Raw genomic sequence first — 19,184 nt, forward strand, 5'->3', positions numbered from 1 at the left:
ACGGTCAGGCAATCTCGTGAGCGTGCAAGCACCACGGAGTTCATAAACCTAGATGGCAGAGCCTCCTATACACCTTGGCTCTATGGGACTAATCTTTTGGGACCCCCGTTGTTGACTGAAACGTCCTGATGTAGCGCCTGACGGTACTTCCCAACTCCAAGGGCACGGGAGTGTAGCCTGTGGGGCTCTGTCAAAGAACGGAGACGCTCGAGGCCTACTCTGGACCCACTGACTCAGAATCTACTGGGATAGTTCCCGGCTTTAAAGACCAGCCATAGTCCTCATCTGCAGACATCTCCTCAACGGTTTTCCACACCGGGTTTTCCCTCACCTGAGAAAACAGGCCAAGAGATTGTGAGGATCCATAGTTAGTGTTTTAATCCATTTGGCAGGACTCAGTGTTTTTCACGTTCTGTGATACTGGGACCTGCGTCTTCACTGTCATGTGTTAAACCTTTAAGTCTTGTCCAAAAGTCACGTCATTACCTAGAGAATCCTTCTGTGAATTCCAGGCAGGTTGCCATCTTTCTGCTTCCGCCTCCTCTCCTCACCTTTACAATGGGGAGAATAACGGTAACCTACCTTTTGGATGTGAGGATTAAACGAGACAGTTGGTGCAAAGCAGTCGGCGCAGGATCTGGCACAAAGCGAAGCCTTCAATAAATTATGATTACAGTAGTTTTGACTTCCCTCCAGTCGGAATATAGTCGAGTTGAAGTTCGTGGCTATGTCACAGCTGTGTCTCAGGCTGGTGTCTGCCGCCCTGAGCCAAGCCGTAAAAATCCCTAGAATAACTTTGCAAAAGCCTGTTAGCCTCTTGAGGCTCCTACACTTCTTTATTTTATTTTGTTTTATTTTATTTTATTTTACTTTATTGCAGTGACAGTGGATTCTAACATCACGTAGCTTTCCAGAGGTACGTTGTAATACATTTCGAATTCTGTGTAGATTACGTCGTGTTCACCGCCCAAAAACTAATTATAGTCCGTCACCTCACATGTGAGCCTCATCGCCCCTTTGGCTCTCTCCCCTCCCCCCCTCCCCCTACGGTAACCACCAATCCAATCTCCGTTGCTCTGTGCGTGTTCGTCATTGTTTTTATCATGTACTCATGAGTGAGATCACACGGTGTTTGACTTTCTCCCTCTGATTTATTTCACTTCGCATAATACCCTCAAGGTCCATCCACGTTGTCACAAATGGCCGGATCTCATCGTTTCTTAGGGCCGAGTAGCATTCCATTGTGTATACACACCACATCTTCTCTGTCCATACTTCCCTTGATGGGCACCTAGGTTGCTTCCAAGTTTTGGCTGTTGTGAATAATGCTGCAGTGAACCTAGGGGTGCATGTGTCTTTCTGCATTGGTGTTTTCCAGTTCTTTGGATAAATACCCAGCAGTGGGCTAGCTGGATCATACATATGGTAGATGTATTCTTAGTTTTCTGAGGATACTCCATACGGCTTTCCATGGTGGCTGCACCAGTCTGCACTGCCACCAGCAGTGTAGGAGAGTTCCCTTCTCTCCACATCCTCTCCGACACTTGTCTCCTGTCTTGTTAATTAGAGCCATTCTGACCAGAGGAAGGTGACCTCTCCTTGTAGTTTTGATTTGCCTTCCTCTGATCGCTAATGATGTTGAGCCCCTTTCCATATGCCTGTTGGCCACCCGTATACCTTCTTTGGAGAAGTCACTGCTCAGATCTTTTGCCCGTCTTTTTAATCGGGTTGTTGATTTTTTGTTGTTGTTGAGCTGTCGGAGTTCTTTCTGTGTTTTGGATATAAACCCCTTATCCGATATATGGTTTGCAAGTATCTTCTCCCAGTTGTTAGGTTGTGTTTTGGTTTTGTGGATGGTTTCCTTTGCCGTGCAGAAGATTTTTTTTCACTTTGATGTAGTCCCGTTTGTTCATTTTGTACTTTGTTTCCATTGCCCAGTCAGACATGGTACTTGAAAGTAGGCTGCTAAGACTGCTGTCAAAGGGCATACTGCCTATGTTTTCTTCTAGACGTTGCATGGTTTCGGGTGTGGCATTGCAGTCAGACCCGAGGAGGCTGCAGTTCCCCGAGAGCGAGCGTGTGGGCGGGGCCCCAGCAGTTCTCCCAGGAGGGTGTCCCTGTCCCTGTCCGCAGTCCACCGCCTGAGGGGGGGGGGGGGGTGGGGCGGGGCAGCGGCCAGGGAGCCTCTGGGCGGCGGCGCGCGCGCGCGCGCGGGGAGCGCGCACGGCTGCTGGGCCGCCGTCCGGGGAGGCGTCGGCCAGCCGCGCCTGCCTGCCCAGAGCCGAGCCCGGCGGAGTCCGGCCGCGCTCTGCTGCTCTCTGCTGGGCCGGGCTCGCCCGTTCCCCCGGCGTCCCTGGACGCCGCTCCGTGTCCCCGCTGGGCACAGCAGCCCGGGCCCTCCACAGCCACGGCCGCTAGCCTGAGGAGGCCCTCCTTCAGCTCCCGCTCTTCCTGCTCGCCGGACACGGACGACCAGGGTGCCTGCGAAGAGGATTCCATCTGGGAGAGGTACCTGGGGGCGTGGGCCTGGGGGCTGGTGGGAGGCGAGCGTGTCCCTGAGGAATAGGCTGGTGCGCCGAGAGGTGCCCGTCAGGCCGCGGGACAGCTGCGCGGCGCGGGCAGCGAGGGGGTCTCTTCGTGCGCTTCACGCGTTCGTGGAACGGGCGGTGTGTGCCGGGCACCTGCCCAGGGGCCAGCCTGGGGATGCGGTGCCCGGGAGTCGGGCGCTGAAGCGGCGCCCGTGGTCTTGGCTTCTTGGAAGGCCAGACGCGACGTCGGTAACGACACTGGTCTCGATGCGTTCTGAGGGGTGCAGGTCTCCCTCTTTTCGAGGCTACGTTCCGTTGGGGTTTTCACGAAGCCTGTCGTGGCCCTGAAGCTCAGGCCGGTTCAGGGGAAGTGGCCTGTGGAGGGCCGCATAATATTCGTGTGCAGAGCCAGTGCTTTCCAAAGGCCTTGACTGGGCAGAAGTCTACCTGTTAGGGGTGCAGTGGGGGCTGTCCGGGGAGCATTGTGAGCACAGGTGTGTGTCCCACACTTGAAAGTCTGGCAAAGAAAGCGTGAGGCTGGAGGGTGCTCCGTTCGTTCCCTCCTTCCACAGAAAGTCTGGAGAGTTGACTTTGGGACTTCCTTTCCTCGGGTCGGTGCGTGTTCAGTGGTCTGGACACTTGGTGGGCAAGACTGACAGGGTGTTTGACGTACTGGACCTCGCAGCCTAGTTGGAAAGGACAGATAGGCAGCAACTAATTACCTAGGAGATACGTAAAAGCCATTCTGTGTTGAGTGCTGAGAAATACGGCATTTACTGTTAGACTTTGTGGCTTAGGCAGTGATGTTGAAGCTGAGAGCAGATGCCTACAAGAAAAGGAGGACTTGTGCGGGAGAGCGTTGGGACGGGGCAAGGGAGGAGTATGGCCTGTCAGAGGAGCTGAAAGAGTGCCCTGGAGCCTGGGGCCGCGTAGGGACTGTAGGGTGGGGAAAACAAAACTTTTCGGTTAAGGCTGGCGCTTTCTATAGGTTTTTGGAGACCAAGCGTGGTGATTCGGAGCGTGGACTCTGGAGCCAGACTCTGTCAAACGGGTCCTAGCTCTGCCACCTACGGGCTGTGTGAACTTGGGCAAGTTACTGTACCATTCTGTGTGTCAGTTTCCTGATCTGTAAAACGGGGATGATTATAACACACACTCCATAGGTGAGTGTAAAGGTTAGAGGCTATTTCATGTCCGTAAAGTACTTAGAGCAGTGTCTGGCCTTCAGTAGGCGTTAGTAGTGGTTGATTAAATAAATGGATAAATGCATACATAAGTATTCAAGGCTTGGAGGCTGTCCCTCGTGCAACGTGTGAACTGGAATGGATTACACCCGGCTTTGTTTCCTTTCCAGCTTGCAGTTGCTACTGACCGCATCTGTGGCACTGTGGAATTAGAAATAATCTCCCTCGACTTGGCTGCTCTTGGTAACAGAATCTAATGCTGTCCAGATTATCCCAGGGAAAGAAAAGCCTTGTCAGTAGCCTAGTAGGGTCAGGCTTATTTAATAGGTATCGCTTATATTGGTTTGGCTGGTATTTGTTGGTAACTTTTTCTTGGCAAAGCTGCTCGGTTAAAAAAAGTAGATTAGCTGTAAAATAGTTCAGACCCAGAGAAAAGTAGAGAGTCGTGTAAGCAGAGCACGCCTTTCCTTGACTCTCCGTCGAGAGCTTTTGTGACTCCAGCCGCTCTCTGCCTCAGACGCGGTGCCCTCTGCGTGTGCAGTCATCTAAACCGTGCAGGGTCCGGAACCGTGGAGAATCTAAGGCAGTGCAGTCAAGCTTTGCTTAACAGTGGGGCTAGGTTCTGAGGAGTGCGTCACGGTCAGGCAATCTCGTGAGCGTGCAAGCACCACGGAGTTCATAAACCTAGATGGCAGAGCCTCCTATACACCTTGGCTCTATGGGACTAATCTTTTGGGACCCCCGTTGTTGACTGAAACGTCCTGATGTAGCGCCTGACGGTACTTCCCAACTCCAAGGGCACGGGAGTGTAGCCTGTGGGGCTCTGTCAAAGAACGGAGACGCTCGAGGCCTACTCTGGACCCACTGACTCAGAATCTACTGGGATAGTTCCCGGCTTTAAAGACCAGCCATAGTCCTCATCTGCAGACATCTCCTCAACGGTTTTCCACACCGGGTTTTCCCTCACCTGAGAAAACAGGCCAAGAGATTGTGAGGATCCATAGTTAGTGTTTTAATCCATTTGGCAGGACTCAGTGTTTTTCACGTTCTGTGATACTGGGACCTGCGTCTTCACTGTCATGTGTTAAACCTTTAAGTCTTGTCCAAAAGTCACGTCATTACCTAGAGAATCCTTCTGTGAATTCCAGGCAGGTTGCCATCTTTCTGCTTCCGCCTCCTCTCCTCACCTTTACAATGGGGAGAATAACGGTAACCTACCTTTTGGATGTGAGGATTAAACGAGACAGTTGGTGCAAAGCAGTCGGCGCAGGATCTGGCACAAAGCGAAGCCTTCAATAAATTATGATTACAGTAGTTTTGACTTCCCTCCAGTCGGAATATAGTCGAGTTGAAGTTCGTGGCTATGTCACAGCTGTGTCTCAGGCTGGTGTCTGCCGCCCTGAGCCAAGCCGTAAAAATCCCTAGAATAACTTTGCAAAAGCCTGTTAGCCTCTTGAGGCTCCTACACTTCTTTATTTTATTTTGTTTTATTTTATTTTATTTTACTTTATTGCAGTGACAGTGGATTCTAACATCACGTAGCTTTCCAGAGGTACGTTGTAATACATTTCGAATTCTGTGTAGATTACGTCGTGTTCACCGCCCAAAAACTAATTATAGTCCGTCACCTCACATGTGAGCCTCATCGCCCCTTTGGCTCTCTCCCCTCCCCCCCTCCCCCTACGGTAACCACCAATCCAATCTCCGTTGCTCTGTGCGTGTTCGTCATTGTTTTTATCATGTACTCATGAGTGAGATCACACGGTGTTTGACTTTCTCCCTCTGATTTATTTCACTTCGCATAATACCCTCAAGGTCCATCCACGTTGTCACAAATGGCCGGATCTCATCGTTTCTTAGGGCCGAGTAGCATTCCATTGTGTATACACACCACATCTTCTCTGTCCATACTTCCCTTGATGGGCACCTAGGTTGCTTCCAAGTTTTGGCTGTTGTGAATAATGCTGCAGTGAACCTAGGGGTGCATGTGTCTTTCTGCATTGGTGTTTTCCAGTTCTTTGGATAAATACCCAGCAGTGGGCTAGCTGGATCATACATATGGTAGATGTATTCTTAGTTTTCTGAGGATACTCCATACGGCTTTCCATGGTGGCTGCACCAGTCTGCACTGCCACCAGCAGTGTAGGAGAGTTCCCTTCTCTCCACATCCTCTCCGACACTTGTCTCCTGTCTTGTTAATTAGAGCCATTCTGACCAGAGGAAGGTGACCTCTCCTTGTAGTTTTGATTTGCCTTCCTCTGATCGCTAATGATGTTGAGCCCCTTTCCATATGCCTGTTGGCCACCCGTATACCTTCTTTGGAGAAGTCACTGCTCAGATCTTTTGCCCGTCTTTTTAATCGGGTTGTTGATTTTTTGTTGTTGTTGAGCTGTCGGAGTTCTTTCTGTGTTTTGGATATAAACCCCTTATCCGATATATGGTTTGCAAGTATCTTCTCCCAGTTGTTAGGTTGTGTTTTGGTTTTGTGGATGGTTTCCTTTGCCGTGCAGAAGATTTTTTTTCACTTTGATGTAGTCCCGTTTGTTCATTTTGTACTTTGTTTCCATTGCCCAGTCAGACATGGTACTTGAAAGTAGGCTGCTAAGACTGCTGTCAAAGGGCATACTGCCTATGTTTTCTTCTAGACGTTGCATGGTTTCGGGTGTGGCATTGCAGTCAGACCCGAGGAGGCTGCAGTTCCCCGAGAGCGAGCGTGTGGGCGGGGCCCCAGCAGTTCTCCCAGGAGGGTGTCCCTGTCCCTGTCCGCAGTCCACCGCCTGAGGGGGGGGGGGGGGTGGGGCGGGGCAGCGGCCAGGGAGCCTCTGGGCGGCGGCGCGCGCGCGCGCGCGGGGAGCGCGCACGGCTGCTGGGCCGCCGTCCGGGGAGGCGTCGGCCAGCCGCGCCTGCCTGCCCAGAGCCGAGCCCGGCGGAGTCCGGCCGCGCTCTGCTGCTCTCTGCTGGGCCGGGCTCGCCCGTTCCCCCGGCGTCCCTGGACGCCGCTCCGTGTCCCCGCTGGGCACAGCAGCCCGGGCCCTCCACAGCCACGGCCGCTAGCCTGAGGAGGCCCTCCTTCAGCTCCCGCTCTTCCTGCTCGCCGGACACGGACGACCAGGGTGCCTGCGAAGAGGATTCCATCTGGGAGAGGTACCTGGGGGCGTGGGCCTGGGGGCTGGTGGGAGGCGAGCGTGTCCCTGAGGAATAGGCTGGTGCGCCGAGAGGTGCCCGTCAGGCCGCGGGACAGCTGCGCGGCGCGGGCAGCGAGGGGGTCTCTTCGTGCGCTTCACGCGTTCGTGGAACGGGCGGTGTGTGCCGGGCACCTGCCCAGGGGCCAGCCTGGGGATGCGGTGCCCGGGAGTCGGGCGCTGAAGCGGCGCCCGTGGTCTTGGCTTCTTGGAAGGCCAGACGCGACGTCGGTAACGACACTGGTCTCGATGCGTTCTGAGGGGTGCAGGTCTCCCTCTTTTCGAGGCTACGTTCCGTTGGGGTTTTCACGAAGCCTGTCGTGGCCCTGAAGCTCAGGCCGGTTCAGGGGAAGTGGCCTGTGGAGGGCCGCATAATATTCGTGTGCAGAGCCAGTGCTTTCCAAAGGCCTTGACTGGGCAGAAGTCTACCTGTTAGGGGTGCAGTGGGGGCTGTCCGGGGAGCATTGTGAGCACAGGTGTGTGTCCCACACTTGAAAGTCTGGCAAAGAAAGCGTGAGGCTGGAGGGTGCTCCGTTCGTTCCCTCCTTCCACAGAAAGTCTGGAGAGTTGACTTTGGGACTTCCTTTCCTCGGGTCGGTGCGTGTTCAGTGGTCTGGACACTTGGTGGGCAAGACTGACAGGGTGTTTGACGTACTGGACCTCGCAGCCTAGTTGGAAAGGACAGATAGGCAGCAACTAATTACCTAGGAGATACGTAAAAGCCATTCTGTGTTGAGTGCTGAGAAATACGGCATTTACTGTTAGACTTTGTGGCTTAGGCAGTGATGTTGAAGCTGAGAGCAGATGCCTACAAGAAAAGGAGGACTTGTGCGGGAGAGCGTTGGGACGGGGCAAGGGAGGAGTATGGCCTGTCAGAGGAGCTGAAAGAGTGCCCTGGAGCCTGGGGCCGCGTAGGGACTGTAGGGTGGGGAAAACAAAACTTTTCGGTTAAGGCTGGCGCTTTCTATAGGTTTTTGGAGACCAAGCGTGGTGATTCGGAGCGTGGACTCTGGAGCCAGACTCTGTCAAACGGGTCCTAGCTCTGCCACCTACGGGCTGTGTGAACTTGGGCAAGTTACTGTACCATTCTGTGTGTCAGTTTCCTGATCTGTAAAACGGGGATGATTATAACACACACTCCATAGGTGAGTGTAAAGGTTAGAGGCTATTTCATGTCCGTAAAGTACTTAGAGCAGTGTCTGGCCTTCAGTAGGCGTTAGTAGTGGTTGATTAAATAAATGGATAAATGCATACATAAGTATTCAAGGCTTGGAGGCTGTCCCTCGTGCAACGTGTGAACTGGAATGGATTACACCCGGCTTTGTTTCCTTTCCAGCTTGCAGTTGCTACTGACCGCATCTGTGGCACTGTGGAATTAGAAATAATCTCCCTCGACTTGGCTGCTCTTGGTAACAGAATCTAATGCTGTCCAGATTATCCCAGGGAAAGAAAAGCCTTGTCAGTAGCCTAGTAGGGTCAGGCTTATTTAATAGGTATCGCTTATATTGGTTTGGCTGGTATTTGTTGGTAACTTTTTCTTGGCAAAGCTGCTCGGTTAAAAAAAGTAGATTAGCTGTAAAATAGTTCAGACCCAGAGAAAAGTAGAGAGTCGTGTAAGCAGAGCACGCCTTTCCTTGACTCTCCGTCGAGAGCTTTTGTGACTCCAGCCGCTCTCTGCCTCAGACGCGGTGCCCTCTGCGTGTGCAGTCATCTAAACCGTGCAGGGTCCGGAACCGTGGAGAATCTAAGGCAGTGCAGTCATGCTTTGCTTAACAGTGGGGCTAGGTTCTGAGGAGTGCGTCACGGTCAGGCAATCTCGTGAGCGTGCAAGCACCACGGAGTTCATAAACCTAGATGGCAGAGCCTCCTATACACCTTGGCTCTATGGGACTAATCTTTTGGGACCCCCGTTGTTGACTGAAACGTCCTGATGTAGCGCCTGACGGTACTTCCCAACTCCAAGGGCACGGGAGTGTAGCCTGTGGGGCTCTGTCAAAGAACGGAGACGCTCGAGGCCTACTCTGGACCCACTGACTCAGAATCTACTGGGATAGTTCCCGGCTTTAAAGACCAGCCATAGTCCTCATCTGCAGACATCTCCTCAACGGTTTTCCACACCGGGTTTTCCCTCACCTGAGAAAACAGGCCAAGAGATTGTGAGGATCCATAGTTAGTGTTTTAATCCATTTGGCAGGACTCAGTGTTTTTCACGTTCTGTGATACTGGGACCTGCGTCTTCACTGTCATGTGTTAAACCTTTAAGTCTTGTCCAAAAGTCACGTCATTACCTAGAGAATCCTTCTGTGAATTCCAGGCAGGTTGCCATCTTTCTGCTTCCGCCTCCTCTCCTCACCTTTACAATGGGGAGAATAACGGTAACCTACCTTTTGGATGTGAGGATTAAACGAGACAGTTGGTGCAAAGCAGTCGGCGCAGGATCTGGCACAAAGCGAAGCCTTCAATAAATTATGATTACAGTAGTTTTGACTTCCCTCCAGTCGGAATATAGTCGAGTTGAAGTTCGTGGCTATGTCACAGCTGTGTCTCAGGCTGGTGTCTGCCGCCCTGAGCCAAGCCGTAAAAATCCCTAGAATAACTTTGCAAAAGCCTGTTAGCCTCTTGAGGCTCCTACACTTCTTTATTTTATTTTGTTTTATTTTATTTTATTTTACTTTATTGCAGTGACAGTGGATTCTAACATCACGTAGCTTTCCAGAGGTACGTTGTAATACATTTCGAATTCTGTGTAGATTACGTCGTGTTCACCGCCCAAAAACTAATTATAGTCCGTCACCTCACATGTGAGCCTCATCGCCCCTTTGGCTCTCTCCCCTCCCCCCCTCCCCCTACGGTAACCACCAATCCAATCTCCGTTGCTCTGTGCGTGTTCGTCATTGTTTTTATCATGTACTCATGAGTGAGATCACACGGTGTTTGACTTTCTCCCTCTGATTTATTTCACTTCGCATAATACCCTCAAGGTCCATCCACGTTGTCACAAATGGCCGGATCTCATCGTTTCTTAGGGCCGAGTAGCATTCCATTGTGTATACACACCACATCTTCTCTGTCCATACTTCCCTTGATGGGCACCTAGGTTGCTTCCAAGTTTTGGCTGTTGTGAATAATGCTGCAGTGAACCTAGGGGTGCATGTGTCTTTCTGCATTGGTGTTTTCCAGTTCTTTGGATAAATACCCAGCAGTGGGCTAGCTGGATCATACATATGGTAGATGTATTCTTAGTTTTCTGAGGATACTCCATACGGCTTTCCATGGTGGCTGCACCAGTCTGCACTGCCACCAGCAGTGTAGGAGAGTTCCCTTCTCTCCACATCCTCTCCGACACTTGTCTCCTGTCTTGTTAATTAGAGCCATTCTGACCAGAGGAAGGTGACCTCTCCTTGTAGTTTTGATTTGCCTTCCTCTGATCGCTAATGATGTTGAGCCCCTTTCCATATGCCTGTTGGCCACCCGTATACCTTCTTTGGAGAAGTCACTGCTCAGATCTTTTGCCCGTCTTTTTAATCGGGTTGTTGATTTTTTGTTGTTGTTGAGCTGTCGGAGTTCTTTCTGTGTTTTGGATATAAACCCCTTATCCGATATATGGTTTGCAAGTATCTTCTCCCAGTTGTTAGGTTGTGTTTTGGTTTTGTGGATGGTTTCCTTTGCCGTGCAGAAGATTTTTTTTCACTTTGATGTAGTCCCGTTTGTTCATTTTGTACTTTGTTTCCATTGCCCAGTCAGACATGGTACTTGAAAGTAGGCTGCTAAGACTGCTGTCAAAGGGCATACTGCCTATGTTTTCTTCTAGACGTTGCATGGTTTCGGGTGTGGCATTGCAGTCAGACCCGAGGAGGCTGCAGTTCCCCGAGAGCGAGCGTGTGGGCGGGGCCCCAGCAGTTCTCCCAGGAGGGTGTCCCTGTCCCTGTCCGCAGTCCACCGCCTGAGGGGGGGGGGGGGTGGGGCGGGGCAGCGGCCAGGGAGCCTCTGGGCGGCGGCGCGCGCGCGCGCGCGGGGAGCGCGCACGGCTGCTGGGCCGCCGTCCGGGGAGGCGTCGGCCAGCCGCGCCTGCCTGCCCAGAGCCGAGCCCGGCGGAGTCCGGCCGCGCTCTGCTGCTCTCTGCTGGGCCGGGCTCGCCCGTTCCCCCGGCGTCCCTGGACGCCGCTCCGTGTCCCCGCTGGGCACAGCAGCCCGGGCCCTCCACAGCCACGGCCGCTAGCCTGAGGAGGCCCTCCTTCAGCTCCCGCTCTTCCTGCTCGCCGGACACGGACGACCAGGGTGCCTGCGAAGAGGATTCCATCTGGGAGAGGTACCTGGGGGCGTGGGCCTGGGGGCTGGTGGGAGGCGAGCGTGTCCCTGAGGAATAGGCTGGTGCGCCGAGAGGTGCCCGTCAGGCCGCGGGACAGCTGCGCGGCGCGGGCAGCGAGGGGGTCTCTTCGTGCGCTTCACGCGTTCGTGGAACGGGCGGTGTGTGCCGGGCACCTGCCCAGGGGCCAGCCTGGGGATGCGGTGCCCGGGAGTCGGGCGCTGAAGCGGCGCCCGTGGTCTTGGCTTCTTGGAAGGCCAGACGCGACGTCGGTAACGACACTGGTCTCGATGCGTTCTGAGGGGTGCAGGTCTCCCTCTTTTCGAGGCTACGTTCCGTTGGGGTTTTCACGAAGCCTGTCGTGGCCCTGAAGCTCAGGCCGGTTCAGGGGAAGTGGCCTGTGGAGGGCCGCATAATATTCGTGTGCAGAGCCAGTGCTTTCCAAAGGCCTTGACTGGGCAGAAGTCTACCTGTTAGGGGTGCAGTGGGGGCTGTCCGGGGAGCATTGTGAGCACAGGTGTGTGTCCCACACTTGAAAGTCTGGCAAAGAAAGCGTGAGGCTGGAGGGTGCTCCGTTCGTTCCCTCCTTCCACAGAAAGTCTGGAGAGTTGACTTTGGGACTTCCTTTCCTCGGGTCGGTGCGTGTTCAGTGGTCTGGACACTTGGTGGGCAAGACTGACAGGGTGTTTGACGTACTGGACCTCGCAGCCTAGTTGGAAAGGACAGATAGGCAGCAACTAATTACCTAGGAGATACGTAAAAGCCATTCTGTGTTGAGTGCTGAGAAATACGGCATTTACTGTTAGACTTTGTGGCTTAGGCAGTGATGTTGAAGCTGAGAGCAGATGCCTACAAGAAAAGGAGGACTTGTGCGGGAGAGCGTTGGGACGGGGCAAGGGAGGAGTATGGCCTGTCAGAGGAGCTGAAAGAGTGCCCTGGAGCCTGGGGCCGCGTAGGGACTGTAGGGTGGGGAAAACAAAACTTTTCGGTTAAGGCTGGCGCTTTCTATAGGTTTTTGGAGACCAAGCGTGGTGATTCGGAGCGTGGACTCTGGAGCCAGACTCTGTCAAACGGGTCCTAGCTCTGCCACCTACGGGCTGTGTGAACTTGGGCAAGTTACTGTACCATTCTGTGTGTCAGTTTCCTGATCTGTAAAACGGGGATGATTATAACACACACTCCATAGGTGAGTGTAAAGGTTAGAGGCTATTTCATGTCCGTAAAGTACTTAGAGCAGTGTCTGGCCTTCAGTAGGCGTTAGTAGTGGTTGATTAAATAAATGGATAAATGCATACATAAGTATTCAAGGCTTGGAGGCTGTCCCTCGTGCAACGTGTGAACTGGAATGGATTACACCCGGCTTTGTTTCCTTTCCAGCTTGCAGTTGCTACTGACCGCATCTGTGGCACTGTGGAATTAGAAATAATCTCCCTCGACTTGGCTGCTCTTGGTAACAGAATCTAATGCTGTCCAGATTATCCCAGGGAAAGAAAAGCCTTGTCAGTAGCCTAGTAGGGTCAGGCTTATTTAATAGGTATCGCTTATATTGGTTTGGCTGGTATTTGTTGGTAACTTTTTCTTGGCAAAGCTGCTCGGTTAAAAAAAGTAGATTAGCTGTAAAATAGTTCAGACCCAGAGAAAAGTAGAGAGTCGTGTAAGCAGAGCACGCCTTTCCTTGACTCTCCGTCGAGAGCTTTTGTGACTCCAGCCGCTCTCTGCCTCAGACGCGGTGCCCTCTGCGTGTGCAGTCATCTAAACCGTGCAGGGTCCGGAACCGTGGAGAATCTAAGGCAGTGCAGTCAAGCTTTGCTTAACAGTGGGGCTAGGTTCTGAGGAGTGCGTCACGGTCAGGCAATCTCGTGAGCGTGCAAGCACCACGGAGTTCATAAACCTAGATGGCAGAGCCTCCTATACACCTTGGCTCTATGGGACTAATCTTTTGGGACCCCCGTTGTTGACTGAAACGTCCTGATGTAGCGCCTGACGGTACTTCCCAACTCCAAGGGCACGGGAGTGTAGCCTGTGGGGCTCTGTCAAAGAACGGAGACGCTCGAGGCCTACTCTGGACCCACTGACTCAGAATCTACTGGGATAGTTCCCGGCTTTAAAGACCAGCCATAGTCCTCATCTGCAGACATCTCCTCAACGGTTTTCCACACCGGGTTTTCCCTCACCTGAGAAAACAGGCCAAGAGATTGTGAGGATCCATAGTTAGTGTTTTAATCCATTTGGCAGGACTCAGTGTTTTTCACGTTCTGTGATACTGGGACCTGCGTCTTCACTGTCATGTGTTAAACCTTTAAGTCTTGTCCAAAAGTCACGTCATTACCTAGAGAATCCTTCTGTGAATTCCAGGCAGGTTGCCATCTTTCTGCTTCCGCCTCCTCTCCTCACCTTTACAATGGGGAGAATAACGGTAACCTACCTTTTGGATGTGAGGATTAAACGAGACAGTTGGTGCAAAGCAGTCGGCGCAGGATCTGGCACAAAGCGAAGCCTTCAATAAATTATGATTACAGTAGTTTTGACTTCCCTCCAGTCGGAATATAGTCGAGTTGAAGTTCGTGGCTATGTCACAGCTGTGTCTCAGGCTGGTGTCTGCCGCCCTGAGCCAAGCCGTAAAAATCCCTAGAATAACTTTGCAAAAGCCTGTTAGCCTCTTGAGGCTCCTACACTTCTTTATTTTATTTTGTTTTATTTTATTTTATTTTACTTTATTGCAGTGACAGTGGATTCTAACATCACGTAGCTTTCCAGAGGTACGTTGTAATACATTTCGAATTCTGTGTAGATTACGTCGTGTTCACCGCCCAAAAACTAATTATAGTCCGTCACCTCACATGTGAGCCTCATCGCCCCTTTGGCTCTCTCCCCTCCCCCCCTCCCCCTACGGTAACCACCAATCCAATCTCCGTTGCTCTGTGCGTGTTCGTCATTGTTTTTATCATGTACTCATGAGTGAGATCACACGGTGTTTGACTTTCTCCCTCTGATTTATTTCACTTCGCATAATACCCTCAAGGTCCATCCACGTTGTCACAAATGGCCGGATCTCATCGTTTCTTAGGGCCGAGTAGCATTCCATTGTGTATACACACCACATCTTCTCTGTCCATACTTCCCTTGATGGGCACCTAGGTTGCTTCCAAGTTTTGGCTGTTGTGAATAATGCTGCAGTGAACCTAGGGGTGCATGTGTCTTTCTGCATTGGTGTTTTCCAGTTCTTTGGATAAATACCCAGCAGTGGGCTAGCTGGATCATACATATGGTAGATGTATTCTTAGTTTTCTGAGGATACTCCATACGGCTTTCCATGGTGGCTGCACCAGTCTGCACTGCCACCAGCAGTGTAGGAGAGTTCCCTTCTCTCCACATCCTCTCCGACACTTGTCTCCTGTCTTGTTAATTAGAGCCATTCTGACCAGAGGAAGGTGACCTCTCCTTGTAGTTTTGATTTGCCTTCCTCTGATCGCTAATGATGTTGAGCCCCTTTCCATATGCCTGTTGGCCACCCGTATACCTTCTTTGGAGAAGTCACTGCTCAGATCTTTTGCCCGTCTTTTTAATCGGGTTGTTGATTTTTTGTTGTTGTTGAGCTGTCGGAGTTCTTTCTGTGTTTTGGATATAAACCCCTTATCCGATATATGGTTTGCAAGTATCTTCTCCCAGTTGTTAGGTTGTGTTTTGGTTTTGTGGATGGTTTCCTTTGCCGTGCAGAAGATTTTTTTTCACTTTGATGTAGTCCCGTTTGTTCATTTTGTACTTTGTTTCCATTGCCCAGTCAGACATGGTACTTGAAAGTAGGCTGCTAAGACTGCTGTCAAAGGGCATACTGCCTATGTTTTCTTCTAGACGTTGCATGGTTTCGGGTGTGGCATTGCAGTCAGACCCGAGGAGGCTGCAGTTCCCCGAGAGCGAGCGTGTGGGCGGGGCCCCAGCAGTTCTCCCAGGAGGGTGTCCCTGTCCCTGTCCGCAGTCCACCGCCTGAGGGGGGGGGGGGGTGGGGCGGGGCAGCGGCCAGGGAGCCTCTGGGCGGCGGCGCGCGCGCGCGCGCGGGGAGCGCGCACGGCTGCTGGGCCGCCGTCCGGGGAGGCGTCGGCCAGCCGCGCCTGCCTGCCCAGAGCCGAGCCCGGCGGAGTCCGGCCGCGCTCTGCTGCTCTCTGCTGGGCCGGGCTCGCCCGTTCCCCCGGCGTCCCTGGACGCCGCTCCGTGTCCCCGCTGCGCACAGCAGCCCGGGCCCTCCACAGCCACGGCCGCTAGCCTGAGGAGGCCCTCCTTCAGCTCCCGCTCTTCCTGCTCGCCGGACACGGACGACCAGGGCGCCTGCGAAGAGGATTCCATCTGGGAGAGGTACCTGGGGGCGTGGGCCTGGGGGCTGGTGGGAGGCGAGCGTGTCCCTGAGGAATAGGCTTGTGCGCCGAGAGGTGCCCGTCAGGCCGCGGGACAGCTGCGCGGCGCGGGCAGCGAGGGGGTCTCTTCGTGCGCTTCACGCGTTCGTGGAACGGGCGGTGTGTGCCGGGCACGTGCCCAGGGGCCAGCCTGGGGATGCGGTGCCCGGGAGTCGGGCGCTGAAGCGGCGCCCGTGGTCTTGGCTTCTTGGAAGGCCAGACGCGACGTCGGTAACGACACTGGTCTCGATGCGTTCTGAGGGGTGCAGGTCTCCCTCTTTTCGAGGCTACGTTCCGTTGGGGTTTTCACGAAGCCTGTCGTGGCCCTGAAGCTCAGGCCGGTTCAGGGGAAGTGGCCTGTGGAGGGCCGCATAATATTCGTGTGCAGAGCCAGTGCTTTCCAAAGGCCTTGACTGGGCAGAAGTCTACCTGTTAGGGGTGCAGTGGGGGCTGTCCGGGGAGCATTGTGAGCACAGGTGTGTGTCCCACACTTGAAAGTCTGGCAAAGAAAGCGTGAGGCTGGAGGGTGCTCCGTTCGTTCCCTCCTTCCACAGAAAGTCTGGAGAGTTGACTTTGGGACTTCCTTTCCTCGGGTCGGTGCGTGTTCAGTGGTCTGGACACTTGGTGGGCAAGACTGACAGGGTGTTTGACGTACTGGACCTCGCAGCCTAGTTGGAAAGGACAGATAGGCAGCAACTAATTACCTAGGAGATACGTAAAAGCCATTCTGTGTTGAGTGCTGAGAAATACGGCATTTACTGTTAGACTTTGTGGCTTAGGCAGTGATGTTGAAGCTGAGAGCAGATGCCTACAAGAAAAGGAGGACTTGTGCGGGAGAGCGTTGGGACGGGGCAAGGGAGGAGTATGGCCTGTCAGAGGAGCTGAAAGAGTGCCCTGGAGCCTGGGGCCGCGTAGGGACTGTAGGGTGGGGAAAACAAAACTTTTCGGTTAAGGCTGGCGCTTTCTATAGGTTTTTGGAGACTAAGCGTGGTGATTCGGAGCGTGGACTCTGGAGCCAGACTCTGTCAGATGGGTCCTAGCTCTGCCACCTACGGGCTGTGTGAACTTGGGCAAGTTACCGTACCATTCTGTGTGTCAGTTTCCTGATCTGTCAAACGGGGATGATTATCATACACACTCCATAGGTGAGTGTAAAGGTGAGAGGATATTTCATAGCCGTAAAGTACTTAGAGCAGCGTCTGGCCTGTAGTAGGCGTTAGTAGTGGTTGATTAAATAAATGGATAAATGCATACATAAGTATTAAAGGCTCGGAGGCTGTCCCTGGTGAAACGTGTGAACTTGAATGGATTACACCCAACTTTGTTTCCTTTCCAGCTTGCAGTTGCTACTGACCGCATCTGTAGCACCGTGGAATTCGAAATAATCTCCCTCGACTTGGCTGCTCTTGGGAAAACAATCTAATGCTGTCAAAATTATCCCAGGGAAATAAACGCCTTTTCAGTAGCATAGTAGGGTTAGGCTTATTTAATATGTATTGTTTATATTGGTTTGTTTAGTATTTGTTGGTAACCTTTTTTTTTTTTTTTCTTTTCTGCAAAGCTGTTCGGTTAAAAAGAGCAGATTAGCTATGAAATGGTTCAGACACAGAGAAAAGTAGAGAGTCGTGTAAGCAGAGCACGCCTTTCCCTGACTCTCTGTCGACAGCTTGTGTGATTCCAGCTGCTCTCTGCCTCAGACACGGTGCCCTCTGCGTGTGCAGTCATGTAAACAGTGCAGGGTCTGGAACCGTGGAGAATCTAAGGCAGTCCCGTCATGCTTTGCTTAACAGTGGGGATCAGTTCTGAGGAGTGTGTCACAGTCAGGCAATCTCGAGACTGTGCAAACACCACCGAGTTCCTAATCCTAGATGGCAGAGCCTCCTACACACCTAGGCCACATGGGACTAATCTTCTGGGACCCCCGTTGTGGACTGAAACGTCCCGATGTAGGGCATGACCGAACTGCCCAACTCCAAGGGCACGGAAGTGTAGCCTGTGGGGCTTTTTCAAAGAACAGAGACGCTCAAGGCCTCCTCTGGGCCCACTGACTCCGAATCTACTGGGATAGTTCCCGGCTTTAAAGACCAGACGTAGTCCTCCTCTGCAGACCTCTCATCAAGGGTTTTTCACACTGGGTTTTCCCTCCTCTGAGAAAACAGGCCAAGAGATTGTGAGGATCCATAATTAGTGTTTTAATGCACTTGGCAGGACTCAGTGTTTTTCGCGTTCTGTGATACTGGGATCTGCATCTTCACTGTAATGTGTTAAACCTTTAAGTCTTGTCCAAAAGTCACGTCATTACATAGAGAATCCTTCTGTGAATTCCAGGCAGATTGCCATCATTCTGCTTCCGTCTCCTCACCTTTAAAATGGGGAGAGTAGCGGTAACCTAGCTTTGGGATGTGAGGATTAAGTGAGATAGTTGGTGCAAAGCAGTTAGCACAGGATCTGGCACAAAGTGAGGCCTTTGATAAATTATTATTATTATAGTAGTTTTGATTTTCCTCCGGTCGGAATATAATTTAGTTGAAGTTAGTGACTGTGTCACAGCTGTGTCTCAGGCTGGTGTCTGCCGCCCTGAGCTAAGCCGTAAAAATCCCTAGAATAACTTTTCAAAAGCCTGTCAGCCTCTTGAGGCTCCTACACTTCTTTATTGTGTTGTATTTTATTGTATTGTATTGTATTTTATTTTATTGCAGTAACAGTGGATTCTAACATCATATAGCTTTCAGATGTACGTTGTAATATATTTCGAGTTCTGTGTAGATTACATCGTGTTCACCACCCAAAAACTAACTATAGTCCGTCACCTCCCATGTGAGCCTCATCACCCCTTTTGCTCTCTCCCCTCCCCCCCTCCCCCTATGGTAACCAGCAATCCAATCTCCGTGGCTCTGTGTGTGTTTGTGATTGTTTTTATCTTCTGCTCATGAGTGAGATCACACGGTGTTTGACTTTCTCCCTCTGATTTATTTCACTTCACATAATACCCTCAGGGTCCATCCAGGTTGTCACAAATGGCCGGGTCTCATCATTTCTTATGGCCGAGTAGTATTCCATTGTGTATACGTACCACATCTTCTTTATCCATTCCTCCCTTGATGGGCACCTAGGTTGCTTCCAAGTTTTGGCTGTTGTGAATAATGCTGCAGTGAACCTAGGGGTGCACGTGTCTTTCTGCATTTGTGTCTTCGAGTTCTTTGGATGAATAGCCAGCAGTGGGATAGCCGGATCATAACGGTAGATCTATTCTTAGTTTTCTGAGGATACTCCCTGCTGCTTTCCATAGTGGCTGCACCAGTCTGCGCCCCCACCAGCAGTGCAGGAGAGTTCCCGTCTCTCCACATCCTCTCCGACACTTGTCTCTTGTCTTGCTACTTAGAGCCATTCTGACCAGAGTAAGGTGACGTCTCATGGTAGTTTTCATTTGCACTTGTCTGATCGCTAATGATGTTGAGCACCTCTCCATAGGCCTGTTGGCCATCCGGATATCTCCTTTGGAGAAGTCACTGCTCAGATCTTTTGCCCGTTTTTTTAATTGGGTTGTTGATTTGTTTTGTTGTTGAGGTGTATGAGTTCTTTCTGTATTTTGGGTA

At 52.1% G+C, this 19,184-nt stretch overlaps 1 protein-coding gene across 22 annotated transcripts in view; it reads left to right on the plus strand.

Moving 5' to 3' along the window:
- LOC138922838 (ATP-binding cassette sub-family D member 2-like) overlaps nt 1-19,184 on the plus strand; it is a 200,543-nt gene that overhangs the window by 60,028 nt on the left and 121,331 nt on the right. The window contains exon 8 of one of the 22 annotated variants that reach the window (XM_070259249.1): nt 13,924-13,959. The exons of the other annotated variants lie outside the window; for them this stretch is intronic. Coding sequence (XP_070115350.1) covers nt 13,924-13,926 — 3 coding nt within the window. The 3' untranslated portion in view covers nt 13,927-13,959. Of the gene's footprint in view, nt 1-13,923; nt 13,960-19,184 lie in introns of those variants that run through there. 22 annotated transcript variants of the gene reach the window in all.

Source organism: Equus caballus, unplaced genomic scaffold (genome assembly GCF_041296265.1).
Source record: "Equus caballus isolate H_3958 breed thoroughbred unplaced genomic scaffold, TB-T2T haplotype1-0000016, whole genome shotgun sequence".
NCBI lineage: Eukaryota > Metazoa > Chordata > Mammalia > Perissodactyla > Equidae > Equus > Equus caballus.